Source organism: Malania oleifera, chromosome 10 (assembly GCF_029873635.1).
Source record: "Malania oleifera isolate guangnan ecotype guangnan chromosome 10, ASM2987363v1, whole genome shotgun sequence".
NCBI classification, from domain to species: domain Eukaryota; kingdom Viridiplantae; phylum Streptophyta; class Magnoliopsida; order Santalales; family Ximeniaceae; genus Malania; species Malania oleifera.
Window position 1 is genome coordinate 61,786,519 of NC_080426.1, and position 24,696 is coordinate 61,811,214.

The 24,696-nt window shown below is 35.9% G+C and overlaps 1 protein-coding gene across 1 annotated transcript; it reads right to left on the reverse strand.

The window, feature by feature from the left end:
* Nucleotides 1-2,025: 2,025 nt before the first annotated feature.
* On the reverse strand, nt 2,026-13,297 carry LOC131166893 (protein LEAD-SENSITIVE 1). Its single transcript, XM_058125516.1, has 3 exons — nt 13,136-13,297; nt 12,889-13,063; nt 2,026-2,848 (listed from the first exon to the last, which is right to left on the reverse strand). Exons 2-3 carry the CDS (start codon nt 12,980-12,982, stop codon nt 2,166-2,168), a joined length of 777 nt encoding a protein of 258 aa, XP_057981499.1. The 5' UTR covers nt 12,983-13,063; nt 13,136-13,297; the 3' UTR covers nt 2,026-2,165.
* Between the last annotated feature and the right edge of the window lie 11,399 nt (nt 13,298-24,696).

Sequence of the window (24,696 nt, forward strand, 5' to 3'; positions counted from 1 at the left end):
CGCGAAGAGTTGTTATACCCTCCTGGAGTCCGGACCAAGTTGCAGTAGGCAAATCGTACGTACAGACGAGTTACTTTGACTTAGCTTGGTGGTAGGCTAGCCAAGGCTAAGTCCAGTCTTCGGACAGCACAACCCGTCATGAGGATTAAACATGTTATTAGTCCAGAATGAGAGGTTCTTTTAGACATAATTGTAGATTTATATATTTAGAGCTGTTATTGAGCCAGAGTTATTAACTGAAGGAAAATATGTATTTTCAACTACACTAGTGTGAGTACAATTTATAAATGCCTTTTTAGTTAAAGTTAAATTAATGGGTATATTCTCTTATACTAAACTCATGTTAGTCACACACTGATAATAGTCTATTCCGTCTTACTTAGAAGTGTCTTACCCCAATAATGATTTCACATTTTAGGAAATACAGGGAATCGAGCTTAGGAGCTTCAGAGCAGGGTGTAGATAGTATAGTCAGGGTAAGTGTTGGTATGAAGCTGAACTAGTTGTGCTTTTGTGTACCTTGGGATGTAATACTGTTTTTGGGGAGATGCTTGTGTAATAATGATGATGATTTCAGTACTCTGGTATGGTATTTGAGGTTCATTGTATTTTGGTTGCTTGTTTTAAATTAGTTATGGAAAGGTGTACCTTGGACCCCACTTGGATCTGGGTCGCTACAGATGTGGTATCAAAGGTGTGTATGTTTTGGGTTGTTACATGTTTTGTCATTATCAAAATAGAGATCGAACTCAAAAAGTCAACAGATGTCGATTGCATAATTTGGGGAGTGTCACGAGCCGAGCTTGTTAAGTTCATTATGCTTGCTTGTGACCGCTTGTCTCGTGTGTTGAAAATGGATTTACATCATGTAAATACTAGTGTAGGGTTATTTTCCGATAGCGATTTCTCCCTTGGCTAAAAAAGGTTGTATGACTCCCTGGTCACTTTGATGTTTCCTAGTGTCAGAGTGAGAATAGCAAAGAAAGCTCTTTAGGGGAGCGTGAGTGTTCATCAACTTGTAAAACTCACTAGCTACTATCAACATGTTTAGCCTATTTTTCTCCCTGGCTAGGCACACAATGTTAACGGAAGCATTGTTAATGAATTACGTTACTTCAATGTTTACTATTTAAGTGTCACTGCTTTCACAAATTGCTTACTGGTTCCGCTTATATTTGCTTGAATGACAATGAAAGTGTTTTGTTGGTGAATTGTGGTAAACAATAGGTTGGCTAGTTAAACAAGTGGACTTTAGCATAATCACACAATTTTTCACAAGTTCTGTGGAATATTAGGGTTAGTTGCTCATCTTTTCACACAATCAATTCCAACAAATTACAGTACTCTAGAGCAGCTGTGAACAATTTTTATTCCAAACCACAATTTTCCTTCTAAAATAGGGATCAATTTGTAAGATAAGGAAAATAATTGGGGCCAAAAGCATATTTGGTGCTTCACTTTTCCCAGTTATCATGCCTCTTCCCTGCAGACCCAATCTGCTTCACTCAATTTTTGCTTTAAAGGTTTTCACTGAATCAGCTTCATGCTTCTTGCATCACCCTGACTTCACGACACTTCCTCAGTTTCTTAGGGCTCAGTTGTGAAAAAAAGTACTCATTTTTCACACTTTTAATTTTCTGAATAATTACAAAACTGTCAATTTATTTTCCAAATTGTCAACATTTGTACAGAAAATCTAAAGCCATTTTCCAACAGGCATTTTCGTAAACTAAAAAACAATGAAGATGTAAAATTAAATTATTTTCCACAAGTGAATGAGCTATTATATTCTTTTCCATTTTGAAAACTGGTAACTATTATCATCAACTCTACCCAATGAAAAGTAGGATTAATATCTCTTCACCTATCAATATTTCAGTTTTGAAGTTTATAACTGCAATGTTAATGGATAAATGCCTAGCAAGCAAATATCCCATAAAACATGCAATGACATGGACTCAGGTCAATTGACTTTCACACAAGTAGTACTTTCAGTACTCCATGCACAGGCTGGACAGCAAGTAATTCTGACCAACATATTTCCCAAGGAGCTCATAAAATAACACCCTCATATCACAGGTTCACGAATACAAATGTTTGTTCGTTAACCGGTTTGTCAATAACAAATGCATGTGGATCCTAATACACAAACAATGAGATTCATATCAGATGGAAACTTGTCTGTTAAAGCCTAGCTCCTCTTCGGCCTGATGACTTGTCCAACCAAGGTTCATGGCCAAGTCCTCCACCGCCACTTTGACCACATCAGTTCGAATGCCTATATCAGTAGCATACCTGCTCATACAGTACATTCCAGCTGTTACAGTAGCCACACCAATAGGGCTTGGCATTAACAGATTTAAAGGGGAAGAGAGAAGGGCGGCCAATGGGGCACCAATGATAGAAGAAGCTTGACCACTTTTTCCAACTCCAGACCTATCGACTGTAAGAAGACCAGTTTTGCAGTACAATGCAAAGTCCTCACAATTGTTCTCGAACAGATCATAATTCCCAAATCCATTTTGAAGCAAATACATTGCCCTGTGGATGACTGTTTCTGGTGGGTCAGATGGCGCAGTGGTGCATGTTCCGCCCCGTACTTTGGCAAGGAAAACAGATGGAGTAACTCCATATTCAAAGCAATAAAGGGATCCCCTTCCGAGGAAGCAGTCCAGACAGGAGAGGACTACTCCACTGTTGGGTTGCCTGAATCCACAGTCTGGAACAATTGAGCAGGCTGACGGGCGACTGGACATTAAGTCATATGTGTCCAGAGAGGTCTCAGCAGCCGAATTTGAATCCCGTTCAGGAGTAAAATGAACAACCTTGCTTCCTCCAACAAAGATACCTACATCAACACGGGCATTCAATACAGCTTGTGAATGAATAAGCTCGGTCCAAGCACAGAAGGTAAAAAGAGTTCACATCAACTTTCCTACAGCCTGCCCAAGTACATACATTCCTAGTCATGAACATAAACAAATATATTTAGTTCAATACACCGAGTTCATGAACTTCTATCTCATTTATAATTGATCATCTTGTTAACAAGCTTGTACAGCACTTAACGTCATATATTTATAACAAATTATATATATATATACAAGGTCTTAAATTTTGATTTCGATTCAAATTTCAAAACTCCAAAAGTACAGAAATTTCGATTTCGATTTGAAAAAATAACGGAAATTAGTATGAGGTGGAAAAGTTGTAAAATAATATTGTATATCAAACATATTTGTAAGATAATGTACATTAAACATATTCAGTTAATACAAATAAAATTCATAAATCATTTAAATATTATTTATTATACAAATAATGATAATTTAGACATGAATGGTTAAATAAAAAGTTACTGCTAGTTTATTTTTTTTTATATAATTTCAAAAGCACTTGTAATAATCTTTTTTTTTTATAAAATAAATTAAAAGAGAAATTTCAATTTACTCCTAAATCTCTTATTTGAATTCCGACGAAATTTCATTGTACAGATAAAATTTCGACAAGTTTCATTAAAATTTTGAGATTTTGATAAATTTTGGATTATTCATTGAGATTTCTATGGAAATTATGCAAGACGGAAACCGACTGCCATTTCGATTTCGTGGGTGACGGAAATTAGAAATTGCGACGGAAATTTCGACAATTTCTTAAGACCATGTATATATATATATATACAAGTTGCTGCTAAAGGGCAAATCGAGTAAAAATAAACGGAACAAGAGTTTCTCCAGCCATTGAGATGATTAATTACACAGGTCTCAGACTTTCATGTAAGAGACTAGAATGCAGTTAATAGATCACTGATCACTGCTAACTTTGTGGTCATGAGCAACAGTTCTTCAGAAATAATGGAATCAATCTAATGACATGGAACTCACTAGTTGAAAATTTTCCGTTAAGCTAAACCAGGGAAGAAGACCAAATCTTAACACCTGCTTGTGACATATGCAGTCCAAAAGAATAAGAAATAAAAATAGGAACATTCATGTATCAGGCAGATTAAAGAATAAGAAATAAAAATAGGAACATTCATGTATCAGGCAGATTAGGTTACCAATGTGGAACTAAGAAGCTTCCAAGCCTAATAAATAAAATACAATTATTAGCTACAGTCTGCGTGTTTAAATGTCAAAAGGAAACTAATACCTGTTCAATGAAAAGACAAAACAAGATCAGCCGGAATGGCACAGCTTCTATAATCTCATAATAATCACTCTGTTTGCCAATATGGTAGAAAACCAACTTCACATTGATATGGCAAAGCCTGAAGTTAAGGTGTTCAATATACTGATAGTTTAAGACACCATGGTTAAATAGGGAAAAAATTCAAGGCAGACACTAATAAAATATATTGCCAGAACTAGTTTGAGGCAGAACCAGAAGCAAGCAAGCTAGCAATAGTTAATCGCCAAAAAGCCTCGTGCATAGAGTGAAGGTTACAATAATCTTCATGTTAAGAAGAATAATTAACCTCCTTCTATTTGCCTTTGGTACAACTTTTAGATCTACAGAAATTGGTCCATCTTAAGGAATTTATCTGTAAATATAAACCTCAAGAAAAATTTAGTATCAGAGCCTTTATGGTAGAAAAAAAAAGAGTTACATTATCAAAAAGCTAAGCTTTATTCACCAATACAGTGGTACGCGAGAGTGATTAGAGAAGTTTGGCTTGAGAAATATCACCAGTTGTCTTCTTCAAAAGCCAACTTTGACTCAAATCCTTGGATAGTAGAACTAAGGAGACTAAAAGCAGCAGTAGAATCACGCCATGCAGAGATTGAAGAGCAGATTAAGCTCTATCAGTCAAGAATTAGTCGGTGTGAGTGGCAACTAGCACAGCTCCACAGGACACTAGGAAAAGAGTCAGACGGAGAGGATCTTAGTACTCTTAATTAAAAATCATCTAAGTCTAAATGAGTGAAATAAAATCAATCTCTAAAAAAATAAGAGACATAATGAGGAGTTATGAAGACAAAATTCAAGCACTAAGTAGGAGAGAAGATCCTCAATTATCTCAAGTTAGAAGTAGTATATCAAGAAGATATACGACTAGAGACTATGAAGAGACACAAGAACAGGAAGTTCAAAGTGCTCTCAGAGATATTGATGAAACAAAAGTTTTGTCTAATATAATAGATATACAGAAAGCTCAGGATGAGTTGAATAAAGTATTACTCAAAGAAAAATGGACAGATGAAGAGGTTTCTAAGATCCAAGATAAAATCAACAGTAAGTTGAATGAGATAGAAAGTCTCAAAGCTGGAAAATTAGCTAATGCTGAAACTATTCTTGCAAAAACCACTAGGGGATCTACAAGAGGTGGAACTGCAGGAGCAGGACCATCAAATCTCAATGAAAAAATGAGTTTTCCAGAAGTATCATCTTGGGATGCGAAACCAATATGGCAGCCCCTGAGATTGGAACCTAAACCATGGGAAAGAAAGAAACTATTTTTCAAAGAAATGCTTCAAACAACAGCTAAACAGCAGGACGCTGCTTTAGATTATTCAGGAAGAATTCAGACCCAAAAGAAGTGTTCCAGAGGGAGTTCCCCAAAACGGAACAATTCTTAGACTCAATTGCGAAAAAGATCGCGCAGCTGCAATCGATGATTGGGCTATGAATATTATATATAATGTCCTTAGTCATATGGAATCGAGTCTTGGTCAGTAGAGCAAGTGTATAAATTTGCAGTATCTACATTAAGGGGAAACGCTGGAAACTTTTGGGAAATTTTACAAAGAAACTCGGATGTGAGTACCATTATCCTAAATACTATCCAGACCCCAGATGAAGTAATAGCCATCATAGCAGATTTCCTCAAACAAGAGTTTGTAGGATATTCCCTAGTAGACAGGGGAGATGAGCTAGTTGAATAGACCAGGATGGCAATAACCAAAATCCAAATTTGCAATATGCGTTATTTTGACGAATACCTATGTGAGTTCCAGTATTGGTATTATCAGCTCAGCCCACAAGACCAAGCTTATGCTAAAGTGGTCTTTGTCCAAAAATTACCAGGCAATTGTCTAGGATTGGTCATTCAGGCTATTAAGCAGAGACTTGAGAGAGATACAGAAGTAAAAGATACTCTAGGAGTCAGAGCAGAGACAGTAAGGCAGATGATAAGGCTTTACTGTATGCAAAGGCACGTCTTACAGGATGTATATATGAATCCAGATTGCTATCCAAAGATAAGTGGGGTAGTTAGGAGATATGGCTGTAACTAGAAGATAATTAGAAATCCATAAAAAATGGAATCTAGTTGTGCAGAAGGAATTTGCCATAAGAAGTCAAAACATAAGAAGAAATCTTGGAGGAGACTTGGAAAAAGGAATAGCTCAAAGAAAGAGCAGAAAATTCTAAGAAAAAGATATCTCAGACCAAGCCAGGTCAGAGAAGATGTCAAGATATCTTTCAAAGAAAAATATTCCAAAATGTCCTCAAGGGAAATCTTTAACCAATTGCAATTATTGTTGGTTTTGTGGCAAGAAAGGCCACAAAGCTAATAACTGTCCAGAAGCAGAAAAGAGGAAAGGAAGCCTTAAAAGAATTTTGATGGAGGATTCCTCATAGCTTTTGTATGAACCAATTTGGGGAGAAGAGATAGACTCAGACGATGAGCGTATACATTTTATCTTTTCAGAATACTCCGAATCTGAAGTCGAAGATTCAGAAGAAGAATATTCGTTTCATCTTAAGTTAAGTCGGTTAAGACTAGCTATGATGAGAGCAACAGATAAGATAAGGCACCATATCTAGTGTTTCTAGCTGGAGAAGAAGAAAATCTAGTGCAAACAGCGGAAATGGAGATCCCTTTAGAAAGTCGAGATTGCCAAGAAAGGAGAATGCCTTGAGCCAGTTGGTCCGAAGCATATCAAACTTCATGGATACCTTATAGAGAAACTGTAAAGGTAATAGAGAAAGAACTAACTGCAGAAGTGTCTAATACAGATGCAGAAACATTTGTGGTACCTCTTCTTTCCACACAAGGAATCCAGAAAGTCATGGACAAGAAGGCAAGATATGTCCATTATGGAATCATCCAGATAGGAGTTGATCCATTGATTAGGAAAGGACAAGATCTACCCATCCTTGTAGCGGTTATGGATGGAAGTATTGGAAATTTTGGTAGATATCTACTTGGAGGAGCAAGAGCAAACCTACATTCAGGAGCAGCCTGGATAAAGGTAATACCAGATTTGCATGTAGATCTACATGATAAAAGTATAGAGAAGACGTTGCAGGTAAAATTAAATACAAGAGAGTGGCAGAGTATGCTAAGATGTAGTCCAGATAGGAGGTGTATCAGATTAATAGCTTGATTGTATTTAAAATTCTATAATACGGGTATATCATCCTTACGAAGAGGAATCAATAGGTTTACCCAACTCTTCGAAACAAGTCAATTTGCAGACTCAATTAGAGGATTGCAACCAGAGATTGTAAATTCTAGAGAATTGAGCTGGCCATAGATTTGGGTCACCCCAAGATCAGAAGAAAGATTAAAATCTCTATTGCCAAAGTCAGTAAGACAAGAGGCAAATAGATTAATTATAACCGATCCTCTTAATGATATAGCTCCCAGTAGGGCGATTGTATCAAGTGAAGGAATCACTAATTCTGAAATAATGTCGAAAGTACCATCAGAATTAAGAACATTGGGAAGTAGGAGAATAGTAGGTCATAGAACTATTCGGATCCCTATTTACTCTAAAGACGAAGATGACCAAACTCATATAGCATATATGGGAACGTCAATCCTGAGTACTAAACTGGAAGAATGGGCAACACTCATAGACAACTCTATCAGCAAGATAGAATGTACGGCTCTAGTAGATAAAGGATGTACATGGTCATGCACAAGGATTAGATTTCTAGGAATAACTTGGGAATCAGCTAATCTGCAGGTTACAGTTGGTAATAGCGCCCTTTTCCAAATAGGATAAATTGCAAGTAATGTCAGGATGACATAAACAGTAAAGTTTATGAGGAACAAATCCTTTGCCTAATTCCAAAATTACTAGATGATTTTCCTTTAGGATATCGGTTTCTTAGAAAATCCCAGTCATTTACGGTATTTTTAGAAGGGATAATCCTAGATAACCATTTTATTCCTATTTCCTCAGAAACCATTTTAGCAAGAAAAATCTATGTAATGGTAGAAGAAGATAAGGAATCTCAAAATTATCAGGAGAAACTTGATAATTGGAAAGAATTGGTTACAGGAAGTATCCTAGACTTAAATTAACCAGTAATAGAAAGAGATAGCCAGCTAGAAGAAATCAATCCATCACTTTCGAAAAACTGGTCAGATAATCCTCAGGCATTATGGCAGAAAGTTATGCCAGAAGCTGATATTGTGCTCAAAATTCCCAATATAGTAATACGAAGTAGAGGGATAGCTTATCCAAACCAAATGATTAAGGAATTTGAGAAACAAATTCCAGAATTGTTAAACTTAGGATTGATAAGGCACAGTAGCAATGAGCACAGAAGTGCTACATTTATGGTGACAAATCATGCCGAGCAGGTGCAAGGTAAAGCTAGGATGGTAATAGATTATGGAGATTTAAACAAGGAAACAAGAGATGATGGGTATAATTTACCTAAGCAAGAATCTCTTAGGAATAGAATCAAAAGGGAGAAACCTACGCTCTATTTTAAGTTTGATCTCAAATTTGGCTACTAGCGGACAAGGGTCAAAGAAGGAGCAGTAGCTCTAGCTGCCTTCACAACCCCGATCGAACTTTTTGAAGGAATGAATAGATTTGTCACAATTTATATTGATGATGTACTAGTATTCAATAGGAATATTAATGATCATTATGAACATTTGAGGCAGGTAGCACAAGTGTTTAAAAATGAAGGAATGGTTCTTTCAGGAAGAAAGACCATCTGGATTCAATTTCAGATAGACTTTCTTGGACTAAAAATCCATGGGAGTAAGGAAGAACTCCAACCGCACAAAGCATAAAAGCTAGTGCAATTTCCTGACGTATTAGAAGATAGAAAGCAATGTCAATGTTTTCTAGGATTGCTTAATTACATAAGGAAATTTATAAAAAAAATTAAGTAGAAAAGATAGCGCCAATTCAGAAAAAGGATTCAATCAAAACTTCTTGGAATTGGACAGACGAGGATTTTGAAGTAATTAGATCCTTGAAAAGAGAAGCTAAAAATTTACCCAAATTAGAGTATTCGAATGGTACTGAAAAAGAGATCATCTTGGAAACAGATGCTTCTGATATAGCATGGGGATGTGTTCTAAAGATTAGAATGATGGAACATAACACCTCAATAGATATTGGAGTAGGTGTTTTAACAATGCAGAATTAAATTATCCAGTACATGAGAAAGAGCTTTTAGCAGTTCTCAAGGGCATCCGTACTAACGAACTTTTCTTAGGAAAACCTTTCATCGTTTGAACACATAGTTCTTATGTTAAGAATTTCATAGGAATCAAGTTAAAATGATGCACCCAAGCAAGACTAGTTAGAAGGAGGAATGAATTACAATATTACTCTTTTACCGTAGAACACATTAAAAGTAAAGATAATATTGTTGCAGATGCATTGACCAAGTATTTGAATTCTTGCAGGAATGGCAAACAAGAAGGATAATCAGAAGAATTGTCCAGTTTGCAACGAATCACACAGATTGGAAAATTGCGTAGTGGTGAAATTCGTAGATAGCAAAAATCCTTAATTTCAGAAAGAAACAAAGAAAGAAAGAGAGGTAGTACAAGTTCAACTTCAGAAAGAAAACGAACGAAAAAACCTAGCCAGAAGGGAAAGTAGAAGAAAGACCTATCCAGAAAGGAAAGGCAGCAATTGATCCAAATGTTACCAAAAAGGTAAAAGATAAAAGTCATATTCAATGCTTCGTTTGTGGTTTACAGGGACATTATAGTACAGAGTGCGATTAGAACCCTACAGGAAGGCTAAAGAAGGAGAATCTTGCAGTGCTCAGAAACAAATGATCATTGAACCAGAAAAAGTTCATCAGAAGGAGGAGGTTTCAAATTTAACAAAAATTTTAGGAATAAATCCTGAAATTTCATATGATATGAAAAATATAGTATGTAGAATCCTAACTAGCACCAACCATCTAGAAGTTCAAAAAGACATACAGAAAGTGGTGCAGGTATTGGAGGAATTTGAAGCTATAACAAAAGTACTGAAAGAAATAAATCAATAATATATGGCGAGAGTCATTTATGAGCAAATCATTGTTAGGCAGGCAATTGAAGACAAGCTTAACAAAGAAAGTTTTCGACAAAGACCAGGAGGTCTAGAAGAATTTTGAAAACTAAAAATTTATTGGAGAAAAAATGGTTTAGCAAAACCAAGGCTCCATATTCCAGATCTGATCGATGAAGAAATGTTCTTTGATGCACAAAGAGCTCTCAGGATAAGAGAAATGTAGTTTATTAGCTTCAAGAAAACCAATCCAATTTCAGATGGTTACCAACATTAATACGGATTATCCTTAATTTCATAGATCCAAGGAAATTTTGGTGGACAGCATATATTGAACCTATCCAATTAAAAACAAGAAGAATCTTGTTGTGGAATTTGTTTCCAGAACATTGGAAAAATGGTTCAGTCCCAGATTTCAACGAGAAGGAACCAAGTGAAAAAGATTGGGACGAGTTCAGCATATTTGAAAATTCCATGAAATTGTCCAAGTCGTATGGGTAATTTATTTGATTGAAGCAAGAATTGCTTCTAATTGCATGTTATTTGAAGATTATAAGAACCTGATTGCCATTGAAGGAAGATTCCTTCAATTTTCAGAAGAATCCCATCCAGTAGAAGATGTCATTTCAGCCCAGAAGATGCTTAATCAAATAAGGGATTGGAACTCTCATATGCCTTCGGTTCAGGCAGATAAGCTGAAACTAAAGGACACTTTAGCTGACCTAGCTAAAGCTGCAGAAGAAAGAAAAGCAGCAGAAAGAGAGAGGGAAGATGACGTTCTTGACCCTAATGATATGATTGATGCTTTAAGCGACCTCAGAAAATTTTAGAGATTTTGAGAATCTGCAACCAGGTAATTGTCCAAATTTTTATCATATACTAGGCCAAACTGATGGGACTAATCAGTAGGGTCATATCAGGCACTCATCCAAAACCGTGTCATAACCAGGCCTTGTCGAACGGAATTCTGTGCGCAGCATATAAAACAATTGTTGTTGGGTGATTAGGTTAAGCTGTCACACTTCGCAAGAGAGCGAGAGAGAGAGAGAGTATTGTACCACTGCACTCTGTATTTTCTTCCTGATAATAGTGAAATCCCTACAACTCCGTGGATGTAGGCAAAATTACCGAACCATGTAAATATTGTCTTGTGTATGTGATCGATTTTTCTTTGGCATGTATTCTTTCTCTATTTTTGTTTCTCACAGGTTTCGGGAATTTGTTGTTAATTTCCAACAAAGGTGTTAAATTACCACTTTACCTAAAAGCTTAAACTGTTTGGTTGTGGGCCAACAATGTATATCAAGCTTTAACACTCGCCCGCACGTGCAGCTTGACAGCACGTGGAGAGATAAACACATAATAAATAGCACCCATAATAAGGAATGTAATATTTTTTTTTAAATTGCGGGAAACAAGACTAAAACCCAGGACCTCTTGGTAACCAGCTCTGATACCATGTTAGATTACCACTTTACCTAAAAGCTTAGCATATTAGAGAACTCATCTTCAAAACCTAAGTGTTAAGAAGAGAGAGTTAAGAGGATCTTATACTAGCTTTGGAACTGCTCATAAAGTCGATGTGGAACTGGACGGATATTAATACTCCCCCTTGAGCCCATGGGGGAAATTAGGCGACGAGAGTCCATGAGGGGAAATGAGGTGAAGAGAAGTCCAACCCATGGAGGAGCTAAGCAGCCCAAGGCCCAGCTCTGAGATACCATGTTGGATTACCACTTTACCTAAAAGCTTAAAATGTTAAGTTGTGGGCCAACAATGTATATCAAACTTTTAACATTCCCCCGCACGTGCAGCCTGATAGTACGTGGAGAGATAAACAAATGACAAATAATGTTATAGAATAAAGGCGGGCGACAAGACCTAAAAGTTAGGTAAAGTGGTAATCTAACAAAAGGACTTCTAATTAAGCATAACATTCAAAGTTTAGGTCAAGGAACGCTCAAATAAATTATAGGTTTTTAGGTCATGTTTTGGTGGCCAAGGAAGAAGATTATTTTCTGGAATGACCCCTCTTGACAATTCAGAGCTATCAAACCCAGCAAAATTCCCTTAATCCATAATTTGACAACAACAGCTCAATGAAAACGATGTCCATAGATTCTTGGCATCGCCTGTTTGGCAGTTTTACAGTCATTACCTTGCTTTAAAAAAAAATCATTTGATATATCTATCTATAGCATCCAAGCATCAAGATGCTAGCCAAGCAGTAAATTTTTTTACAATTCAGGGGATCACTAATTATTGGACCATTGGAATTTTTTAATCAAGGACTCAACATGCCAAACTTGCTAGACAGAAGCTCTTCTTCCACAAATCAGACCCCCAAAGCACAATTAAACTCCGTGCATCCAGATGAATAACTGAAAAAAGAGGAATACAGAATCAATTTTTTTATGGGTCCTCTAAAGATTTTGACTACGTAGTTTCCGCAAGAAAAATAAAAATAAAATAAACAGAACGTGCGAAGATATTTTTCAAAAATTGAAAATAATAATAAGAAGAAGAAGAAGAAGAAGAAGAGTACAGATAAATGCACAAATCAATAAAAACCCGGTTCAAGGAATGAGCGAGGAACCCACACTGTTCGATACTGCAATTTTTTAGAAAATCATCATTTTTTGTCAGAACAGACCAGAGAGAGAGAGAGAGAGAGACGGACCATGGTGAGAGTAAGTGAAGATAGCCCTCCAACTGTAGATATGATCGCCAGGTTTGATCTCAGGCCTCTCGACTCTGTGAGTGAGAAGACCCATCTCTTGCTTCCGTTTTCTGCTCCTCGTCCAAATAGATCGATCACTAAAAAATGCAGGTTTTTTCCTTCCACAAATTTTACACTGCAGAAATTCTCAATTTCAAATCAAACAAACAAATAGACGAATTAGAGTGGCAGGAGACGATTGACTCACCTAAGAATCTGTTTAACAACCGCTACCAGTAGAATTATTTTCTTCTCTTTTAATCAGGAAAGGTTGGGATCATCGATAGCCGCGATCATCTCGACTGAATTGGCGACGATAGTCGTCAGGGTGACGATGACTTACGCCTGTTGCATGTTTTTTTGTTTTTTTTTTTGTCGTTTCTAATAAGTGGCTGGGAAGTGGGTGAACTTTGGTGGGCCCTGTCGGTGACTTTTGGTCTTCTTGTCTTTGCTCTCGTTGATTACGTGCTGAAGAAGGCAAACTAACGTAGTTTTTTTTTTTGGTATTACGCATTGGGTTTTTACATGTCTATTTTATGGTTTATGTGACTAATCCTGCGCCCCTAAAAACTGATCCCACAATTCCAAAAAAAGGTAAGTTTCATAAATTAAGGGGCGAAAACAAATCCGAGAGGGTTTAAACACCTGACGTAGTTTTAGAGCCTCATTAGGGTGATCTTAAACTTCAACACGACATCGTTCTATGCGGCAACTTTTTTCATTGCTTCCCGCAATGCCTTTCCCACAGTGTGAGCTTTCCTGCGTGGCCATTTCTTGATGATGTTGGTCGAGGCTTTTCCCGTTTATCTTTTTTAAAAAAATATATATTAAATAATATCATATTTGAAAAAATAATTTTCAGACTGACTCTACCGTAATTTCGCTGCTTGCTCCAACGAGATTTGTTTAAAGGGGACAGACACTCAAATGTTGTCGCGTGTCAAGGCAAATCTAACTAGACCAAGCAGCGAGATTTGTCTAAAAAATGAAACGGTCGATCATTGTGTGATGCGTAACATATCTCGCTGCTTGATCCAGCGAGATTTGCCTTGACTACCTTCAACTCCTCTTTTCTCTTTCACTTCACTCGCGAATGCACGGTGCAGAGAGAGCAGAGCTTCTAATAGGGACGAGGACTGCAGCAGCAGGTGGCCGTTGGTTGTGGCAGGTGACCATTCGAGCTCGAGTAAGCTATAAGAAATGACTCTTGATGAGGAAAACTGATTTCATTCAATTAAATTAAAATAACAGTATAAAAGAATGTATATATACATTTAGCTTAATGAATGAAGCTGAATCTGGTGAAAAATAAAGAAAACTAATTAACTAACAAAAAACAAAATTAGTTTGTTGTTGCTGCTATACGGATGAAGAATCAATTTGGTTATTATTTTGTTAAACTGTTGCTGCATGAGATATAATTCTGTTGCTGCCGCTGTTGTTAAGCTAAAGCTAATTTTTCATACTCCCCCTCAAGATGGATTGATGAAGAACAAATGTTAATCAGTCCCATCTTGGATAACAATTCTGAAAATTGTTTGTAACCCAATGCCTTGGTTAATAAATCTACCAATTGACAATGAGTTCTTACATGATTCAGTTTAATTACTTTAGCCAAGACCTTGTCCCTTACAATGTGACAATCAACATCTATATGTTTGGTTCTTTCATGAAAAACTAGATTGGATCCTATATGCAAGGCTGATTGACTATCACAAAACAATATTGCTTCTCTATCATGTTTAATCTGCAAATCCTTTAGCAAATAAAGAATCCACACAATTTCACAAGTTGCTATAGCCATAGCTCTATACTCTGCCTTAGCTGAAGATCTTGACACAGTAGCTTGTTTCTTTGATTTCCAAGAGATCAATGAATCACCAAGGAATATACAAAACCTTGTAACCGATCGTCTTGTGTCTGAGCATGCGGCCCAATCTGCATCACTGAATCCTTTGACATGTAGTTCTGATTTTGTAGAAAAAAATACTCCTTTCTCTGGTTCATTTTTTATGTAATGAAGTACCTTAAGAGCAGCTGCATAATGAGGCTTTCTAGGTTGTGTCATGAACTGACTAAGCTTATGAACAACAAATGTAATGTTAGGCCTAGTAATAGTTAAGTATAACAATCTTCCAACCAATCTTCTATATTGACTTGGATCATTCAGCACATCACCTTCATGTTTGCTAAGTTTTAAAGTAGGATCCATAGGAACTTTTGCAGGTTTGCATCCTAGTAAGCCAACATCTTCCAAAATTTCTAGAGTATACTTCCTTTGACACAAGAAAATGCCCTTAGCTGTTCTTGCTACCTCCAAACCAAGAAAATATCGCAAACTCCCTAAATCTTTCAACTTGAACTTCTGATATAACAGTATTTTAAAATCTTCAACTCCCTTTTGATCATTGCTTGCTATGAGAACATCATCAACATACACTAGCAACACAATAAATGAATCTCCTTGTTGCCTAGTGAATAAAGAATAATCAGCCTTGGATTGAACAAAGCCAAGATCAATTAAGGCATTTGAAAACTTAGAAAACCACATTCTAGAAGCCTGTTTAAGCCCATAGAGTGATTTATTGAGCTTACAAACTAGGTGAGTTTGCTGCTCCCCCTGGCTGTGAACAACCTGCTCCCTCTGGCTGTGAACAATCTGATATTGCTCCCCCTTGCTGTGAAAACCTAGTGGAAAAGACATATAAACTTCTTCATTCAAATCTCCAAGAAGGAATGCATTGTTGACATCAAGTTGGCTAAGAAACCAGCCTTTCACAACAGCCACAGCAAGTAGAGTTTTGACAGATACCATCTTAGCAACTGGGGAGAAAGTGTCAAGATAATCGAGTCCCTCCTTTTGGGTAAAACCCTTGGCAACCAGCCTAGCTTTGTACCTCTCAACTGAACCATCTGAATTGTATTTCACTTTATATACCCATTTACAACCAATGGGCTTCTTACCTAGTGGCAAAGAAGTTATGGTCCAAGTATTATTAGCTTCCAAAGCTGAAATCTCAGCATCCATGGCTGCTTGCCACTTAGGATTACCAGCAGCTTGATGATAAAAAATAGGTTTAAAAATGGAAGAGATGGCACAACAAAAAAATTTATATAAAGGAGACAAATTATTGTAAGACAAATAAGACTGAATGGGATGAGAAGTACATGAATCATGTAAGAAAGATTTTGAAGTAGAAGCTGATTGAGCTTGATTACAATGATAAGCCTCAAGACAAGATGGTGGTTTAGAATGCCTGGTAGATCTTCTAAGAACAATAGGCTGGTTAGATGTATTAGAAACACCCTGTATATAAGGAAAATCATGAAAATTATCATCAAGGTCCTGATGAATGGGAACAATGGTGTCATTAAAAGGAGGTAAAAGAGGAGAAGAAACAACTGGAGATTCAGAATAGGGAATGGAAGGAAAAATAGGTAAAGGAATGAGATTATCACATGTAAAAGAATCATTTGAAGCAAAAGGAAAACTTGACTCATGAAAGACAACATCCCTAGATAAAAAGAATGTATGAGAATCAAGATCAAAGAGTTTATAACCCTTGACATTGAAGGGATATCCAAGGAAAACACACTTTCTGGCTCTAGGAGTAAATTTATGTTTATGAGGACTGAGATTGGTAGCAGAACACAAACAACCGAAAATCCTAAGATGTGAATAAGAAGGAGGTTTGTGAAATAGAAGTTCAAAGGGTGTTTTATGATTTAAAAAAGGAGATGGAAGTCTATTTATTAAATAGACTGCAGTGAGGACACAATCACCCCAAAAAGAAAGAGGAACATTGGACTGAATTTGTAATGCTCTAGCAGTAGCAAGTATGTGTTGATGCTTTCTTTCTACAACTAAATTTTGTTGTGGAGTGTAAGCACAACTCGGTTGATGAATAATTCCTTTGGAGCTGTAAAAATTATTAAAACAAAATTCTGGGGCATTATCTGTTCTGATGGATTTGATCTTAGTATCAAATTGAGTAAGAATTGTGTGATAGAAAGATTCAATGAGTGATCTGACTTCAGATTTATTTTTGAGTAAGAAAACCCAAGTTGCTCTAGAAGCATCATCAACAATAGTAAGAAAATATCTGTGACCATTAGAGGTTGAAAAAGAAAAAGGACCCCAAACATCCATATGAACAAGATCAAAAGGATAAGCACATTTATTGTTATTGAAAGGAAAAGGAATTCTCTTCTGTTTTGCCAAAGGACACACAGTACAAGTTTTATTACAACAGTTCTTAAGAAAAGGTAAAACACTACTCAAAGAATGAATTTTTACATCAGAAGGATGTCCAAGTCTTGAATGCCAAAGTGAAAATACATTCGAAGAAAGAGAAGAAGAACAAGCAGCAGAGAAAGCCTTAAGATTCTGCTTAGAAAAAAATGCAGTGGCTTGAGAAAGACTCGAAACTTGTAATAAGTACAAACCATCATGCATTTTGCCCATTCCTATCATGTTCCAACATGTAAGGTCCTGTAGAAAATAGAATTGTGACAGAAAAACAAAACATATGGGTTGAGATTTGGTTAATGCACTAACTGATAAAAGATTAAAATCAAAAGAAGGTACACAAAAAACATTGTGAAGAATTATGTGGGAAGAAAGTTGAATGTTGCCAATATGTGTAACAATAGCTGCTTCTCCATTAGGCATCTTCACCGTAGTCTGTGAGACCTCAGTATAAGAAGTTAATAACTGAATGGAACACACTATATGATCACTTGCACCAATGTCAATAACCCATGTATGAAGATCATATGCTTTTCTGTTAACAGCTTTTGCAGAAAGAACAGAATGCTTGCAATTACCTGCAACAACATTTGATGGACCAGTAACAGCATTAGCAGCATGGAGTTCTGAATTTTTAGGCAATTGTGAAGAAGAACAAGAACCAATTAGTGTCAAAAGTTGTTGATATTGATCATGAGTGAAAGCTGGAGCTTGAGAAATAGAATTGTGATGAAGCAGAATCATTAAATCCAACAGAATTATTCCTTTGAACGAAGTCAATATTACATGAAACTTGATAAGCAGTGGCATATTTGTTGTTCTTGAACTTGAAACCTGGTGGAAAACCATGCAGCTTGTAGCATTTGTCGATGGTATGACCTAACTTTCCACAGTGAGTGCATAAGGGCCTTTCTTTGCCTTTAAAATTGGTTTCGGAATTTTTGGTTGCCAGAGCAGTAGATTCGACTCTAACAACATTATGTACAAACCTTTGCATTTCTTCTTGAATAAACAAAGAATGCACCTTATTAACAGAAGGCAAAGGATCCATTAATAAAATTTGAGTTCTTACTTGAGAAAAAATATCATTCACTCCCATGAGAAATTTCATAGTGGACTCCTTAGCTTGAAGATTCTGTAAGTTTTGATTAATTCCATACACACACTGACCACAAGTACACTGAGGAAATGGGTTCAAATTCTGCAATTGATCCCACAAAATCTTGAGCTGAGTGAAATATTCTGCGAGTGACATCTCTCCCTGATGAATCTCAGCAATCTGCTTTTGACTATTGAAGATTTTGGTCCCATTTCCTTGACTGGAAGTGTCTCGAAGATCAATCCAGATTTCTAAAGCAGTGTCTCTATATATAATACTACCTTGAAGCTTTGGTGAAACAGAATTAATGATCCATGTACTTACCATATTATCAACACGAACCCATGCTTGAATAGCATTTGGAGAATTCACCAATGGTGAAGAAATGGTTAATGATCCATCAATAAATCCTAACTTGTTTTTGGCAATTAGAGATTTCTTTACTGACCTTGCCCAGACAGGATAATTTTCTTCCCCAATCAATGGTTGAGAAGTAAGAATTGCTCCAGGATTTTCGCTAGGATGCAAGAACAGAGGATCACCAATATTATATGAATCTTGCAAAGAAGATGAAGCCTCTGTGTTCGAAGTATTGGCTGCTGTTTCCACCATTGAAGAAGCTTGTAGAACACAATAACTGAAGAAGAAGAACCCGAAAAAGAGAACAATGAAGAACAAGATGCTCTGATACCATATAAGAAATGACTCTTGATGAGGAAAACTGATTTCATTCAATTGAATTAAAATAACAGTACAAAAGAATGTATATATACATTTAGCTTAATGAATGAAGCTGAATCTGGTGAAAAATAAAGAAAACTAATTAACTAACAAAAAACAAAATTAGTTTGTTGTTGTTGCTATACGGATGAAGAATCAATTTGGTTATTATTCTGTTAAACTGTTGCTGCACCAGATATAATTCTGTTGTTGTTGCTGTTGTTAAGCTGAAGCTATAAAACTCGAAGAAATGAGGTATGTTTTTCTTACCTAAAATCTTTTTTATTTTCATTGATTCTTCATATTAATTTTCCGTTCGTATTGAAGATTGGTTATACTAGATTCACAATATAGTATTTTGCATTTGGATTTGTTGTTTGGAAGGTGCATTTGGAACCCCCATCTGAGGTAAAGATTATATTTCATTATTTGTATTTTAATTAAGTTTTTTTTTTAAAAAAAAATTAGTTTTAAAAATATTAATCGATCATATTTCTAGTTTTTAATCTTTAGTTTCCACTTTTATTTTTTATTTTTCGTTTTCAAAAGTTGTTGTTAATTTCTTTGCAGTTTATAAACACAATAAAAAAAGTGTCTGTCAATCCTTAATTTTAGCTATTGGATCTTCTTTGATTAATATTTTTTATTAATCAAATTGAAACTTTGGTTCACTTGAAAATGAAAAATAATCAAATTGCCAGATCTGTTGGGAAAAATATTATATTTGAACTAATTCCCGCAAGTAAATCAATGGCATAATGCAAATAATAAAATAAAATGAGACACATAAAATTTAACGTGATTCCTTCAAATGTTGAGGTACGTCCACGGGGCACGACAGACCAAATCCACTATCACCAAAATATTGTACAAAGTGGATACAAAAGGCACGAGCCTTACAAATACACAAGATTATATAAACATATATAGTAAGATGAAATGGCTTCACCAAAATATTCTGAACAAAGCTCCCAAATAACCAACCAAAGTAGCATAAATAGAGAAATCCCAAAAATGCTGATACGCAGCTGGAGTTGCACGAATTGCTGTAGAGAAAAATGACCGACGCTGGTGCTGGCTGCAGGCAGAGTTTCTGTGGGAGACAAAAACCCAAAATGGAGAAAGAACTGGGAGAGCCACAGCTGCTGTGAGTGAATAAAAAACAAGAAAAGTGAAGGAGCTGCTCCCTTCTACTGCTTCGTGTGAGGGCTTTGAAAATATAAGGCAACAGCTGCCAAGCTTCCTAGAGAAGCCAAATAATAATAATAAAGCAACATCTTTCCAAGGCATGGGTCCCACAAGGAGGAAAAACCCAACAAATCTCCCCCTCCTGACTTATGGGGATGACTCTACCAGTCCGGTCAAAACTCTACACTTCACGTGTTTATCCCTAGACAATGCTTTCGTCATCATATCTAAACCATTGTCATCAATGTGAATTTTGTCAAGTTCCAACAATTTCTTATCCAACACATCCTGAATCTAATGATATCTAATATTAATATGTTTTGACTTTAAATGGAAGATAGAATTTTTACTCAAATGAATTACGCTTTGGTTATCACAATAAAGAACATACATTTGTTGTTCCATCCCCAACTCTTTCAAGAATCTCTTCAACCAAAGCAATTCTTTGCAAGCTTCCGTAATGGCAATAAACTCAACTTCCATAGTAGATATAGCAAAATATTTCTATAATTTAGATTGTCATGTCACAGCTCCCCCTGCAAAAGTCATCAAATAACCCGAAGTAGATTTTCTAGAATCAACATAACTAGCCATGTTGGCATTCGTGAATCCATGGAGCATAGATTTACCATTTCCAAAATACAAACACGCCTTTAAAGTGCCTCTAAGGTATTGGAGAATCCATTTTACCACCAATCAATGCTCCTTTCCCAGATTAGAGAGAAATCGACTAACAACTCCAATAGCGTGAGCTAAATCTGGTCTTGTGCAAACCATTGCATACATTAATGAACCAACGGCTGAAGCATAAGGAATTTTCTTCATCTCTTCCTTGTCTTTCTCACTTGTAGAACTTTGTTTTGTACTAAGCTTGAAGTGACTAGCAAGTGGACAACCAACGGGTTTTGCCTTATCCATATTGAACCTCTCAAGCACTTTTTCAATGTATCTTTCTTGAGACAACCAAATTTGCCATTTTTCATGATCACAGACAATCCTCATGACAAGAATTTGCTTTACTGGTCCCAAGTCTTTCATAGAAAAATACTTGCTCAACTCTAACTTCAACTTGTCAATCTTGAAGGAGTCTTGTCCTACAATAAGCATATCATCAACATAAAGTAAGAGAATAATATAAGTACTATCCGAAATTTTTTTCACAAACACACAATCATCCGAAGAGATTTTTGAGTAACCATGATCAATCATGAAAGAATCAAATTTCTTGTACCATCTCTGTGGTACTTGCTTCAACCTATACAAACTTTTCTTTAATTTGCATACTAAATTCTTTTTCCCTTTTTGTTTGAAGTCTTCCAGTTGTTCCATGTAAATTTCATTTTCCAAGTCACCATGTAAGAAAGCGGTTTTCACATCGAATTGCTTAACTTCTAAATTCAAGTATACTGTCATGCCAAGAACAACACGAATAGATGACATCTTCACAACCGATGAAAATATTTTATCAAAGTCAATCCCCTTTTTCTGACCAAAGCCTTTTACCACAAGCCTAGCCATGTACCGAAGATTCTTTCCTTCACTTTTCAATCTAAACACCCATTTGTTTTTCAAAGCTTTCTTTCCAAGAGGAAGTTTAACCAAATCATAAGTGTGATTGTCAACTATAGGCTTCATTTCCTCTTGCATAGCCTTCATCCATTCATCTTTATTTTCATGGTTCATGGCTTCTTGATAGCTTTCGGGTTTCCCTTGATTCGTTAGAATAACATAGTCACTTGATGGATATTTAGTTGAAGGTCTTGGCTCTCTTGAAGATCTTCTCAATGGAGCTTACTCTTGAACTTTTTGCTCCCCCTCATTTTCATCTTCAACATCACTAGGATTTTCATCATTTCCAACATCTTCAAGACGTGGAAGAAAATCTTCCATATTTTCATCATATGCCAAAGGTGGAGAAGGTGACTCTAAGTCAACAAAATCATTCCCATTAGATCATGGTAGCTCAACTGTGCCAAAATCTTCAATTGTTTGATCTTCAAACAATACAACATCTCGGCTTCTAATAATTTTCTTTTCAACCGGATCCCACAATCTATATCCAAATTCATCATGGGCAAGAAAAATACATTGCGTTGTCTTGTCGTCAAGTTTGGATCTTTCATCTTTTAGAATGTGAACACGACAACCAAACACTTTTAAGTGATCATAAGTGACATTCTTACCTTTCCAAATTTTTTCAGGAACTTCACCAAGTAAAGGAGTTGAAGGAAACAAATTAATCAATTCCACTGTCATCCTCATTGTTTCACTCCAAAATGATTTTGGCAACTTCGCATGAGATAGCATAAATCTCATTCTCTCCAGTACGGTGCGATTCATCGTTTCAGCAATTCCATTTTTTTTAAGGGTTTTCTTGACGGTCTTTTGATGTCTAATGCCTTGGCTATAACAATATGCATCAAATGATTCAATGTATTCTCTACCATTATCCGAGCGCACACATTTCACCTTCTTTCCAGTCTCTCTTTCAAATTTAGCCTAAAAATATTTAAACATGTCTAAAACTTGATCTTTAGTTTTCAAAGTGTAAGCCCAAACTTTTCTTGAACAATCATCAATAAAAGTTACAAAATAAAGTGTATCACCATGAGATTTAACTTTCAACGGACCACATACATCGAAATGTATCAAATCTAGAACATTAGATTTTTTAGTAACAAACTTTGTATGAAAAGGAGCTCTATGTTGCTTATCGACCAAACAATGAACACAAGTTTTAAGAGGAGTACCTTTCATCTCGAGTAAGAGCTTTTTTTTGAACAAAAACTGCATTTCTTTTTCACTCATGTGCCCAAGCCGCTTATGCCACAAATCGGTGGAAGAGTGACTCTCAATTGTATTCACAATATCATTACCAATTTTACCTTACATCATATAGAGTGTACCAATCTTCTTGCCTTTAGCCACCACCAAATTACCCTTTGTGAGCTTCCATTTTCCATCACCAAAATGGTTGTCAAACCCTTCATCATCAAGCTTTCCGATAGATATCAAATTTAGCCGAATGTCAGGTACATGTCTAACATCTTTGAGCACCAACTTGCATCCTAGATTTTTTTCCAAACAAACATTTGTCATGCCAACAATTTTTGACAAGCATTCATTTCCCATCCGAATAACTCCATAATTTCCTTTGGAATAAGAAGTGAAGAAATCTTCCCGAGAAGTGACATGGAATGACACATCGGAATCAATAACTCAATCAATCTCTTGACTTGCCAAATTGATGCAACTTTCATCACAAACAACCATAAGATCACCATCAGATGAAACTGAAGTTGCGTCTTCATGCTTTTTCTCAAAAATTTTCTCTTTGTTTTGCTCCTAGAATTTCATTTTTCTACACTCCCGCTTCATATGCCCCTTTTTATGATAATAGTGGCACTCAATATCTTTTTTCGAAACTGAGCTGGACCAGCCTCTTGATTTTTCATTGCGGTGAGAATATCTGTTTTTACTTCTGCCTCTCCCCCGATTTTCTATCACAAGTGCCTCTGAATGAGAAGAGTCAACTGATTTTCTTCTAGTTTCTTCATTCAACAAGCTGCTAATTACTTGATTCATAGTAACAATTCTATCGGAAGCCAAATTACTAACTATCACAACCAAAGTCTCCCAATTTTCTGACAAAGAGTTAGAAAGCATTTAAGGTTTGCAATTCATCATCAAAAACTATTTTCATAGTAGCAAGTTGATTGATAATATTTTTCATCTCATTCAAATGCTTGGTAATAAGAGCACCATCTTTATATTTCAAATTCACCAATTTTCAGAAAAGAAAATTTTTATTTGTAGCCGACTTTCTATCATAAAAACCCTCTAATTTTTTCCACAATTCATGTTCCGAAGTTTCAGTAGAAACATGATAAAAAACACTATCATCAATCCATTACCAGATGACACCAACAGTTATCCTAGTAAGCCTATTCCACTCATTATTACTCATGTCTTTAGGCTTTCGGCTATCATCCTCAATAGGTCCATCCAAATCTTTGCAAAATAAAAGATCTTACATTTTTATTTTCCAAGTTACCCAATTGCTTCCATTGAAGCTAATCATTCGGCCAACATTACCATTCATGATTTATACAAATTTAATGCGTACAAATAACACGGCTCTAATACCACTTGTAGAGAAAAATATTATATATGAACTAATTCCCACAAGTAAATCAATGACGTAATGTAAATAATAAAATAAAATGAGACACATAAAATTTAACGTGATTCCCTCAAATGTTGAGGTACGTCCACGGGGCACGACAGTCCAAATCCACTATCACCAAAATGTTGTATAAAGTGGATACAAAAGGCACGAGTCTTACAAATACACAAGAGTGTATAAATAAATATAATAAGATGAAATGGCCTCACCAAAATATTCTAAACAAAACTCCCAAATAACCAACCAAAATAGCATAAATAGAGAAATCCCAAAAATATTGATACACAGCTAGAGTTGCATGAACTGCTGCAGAAAAAAATGACGGGC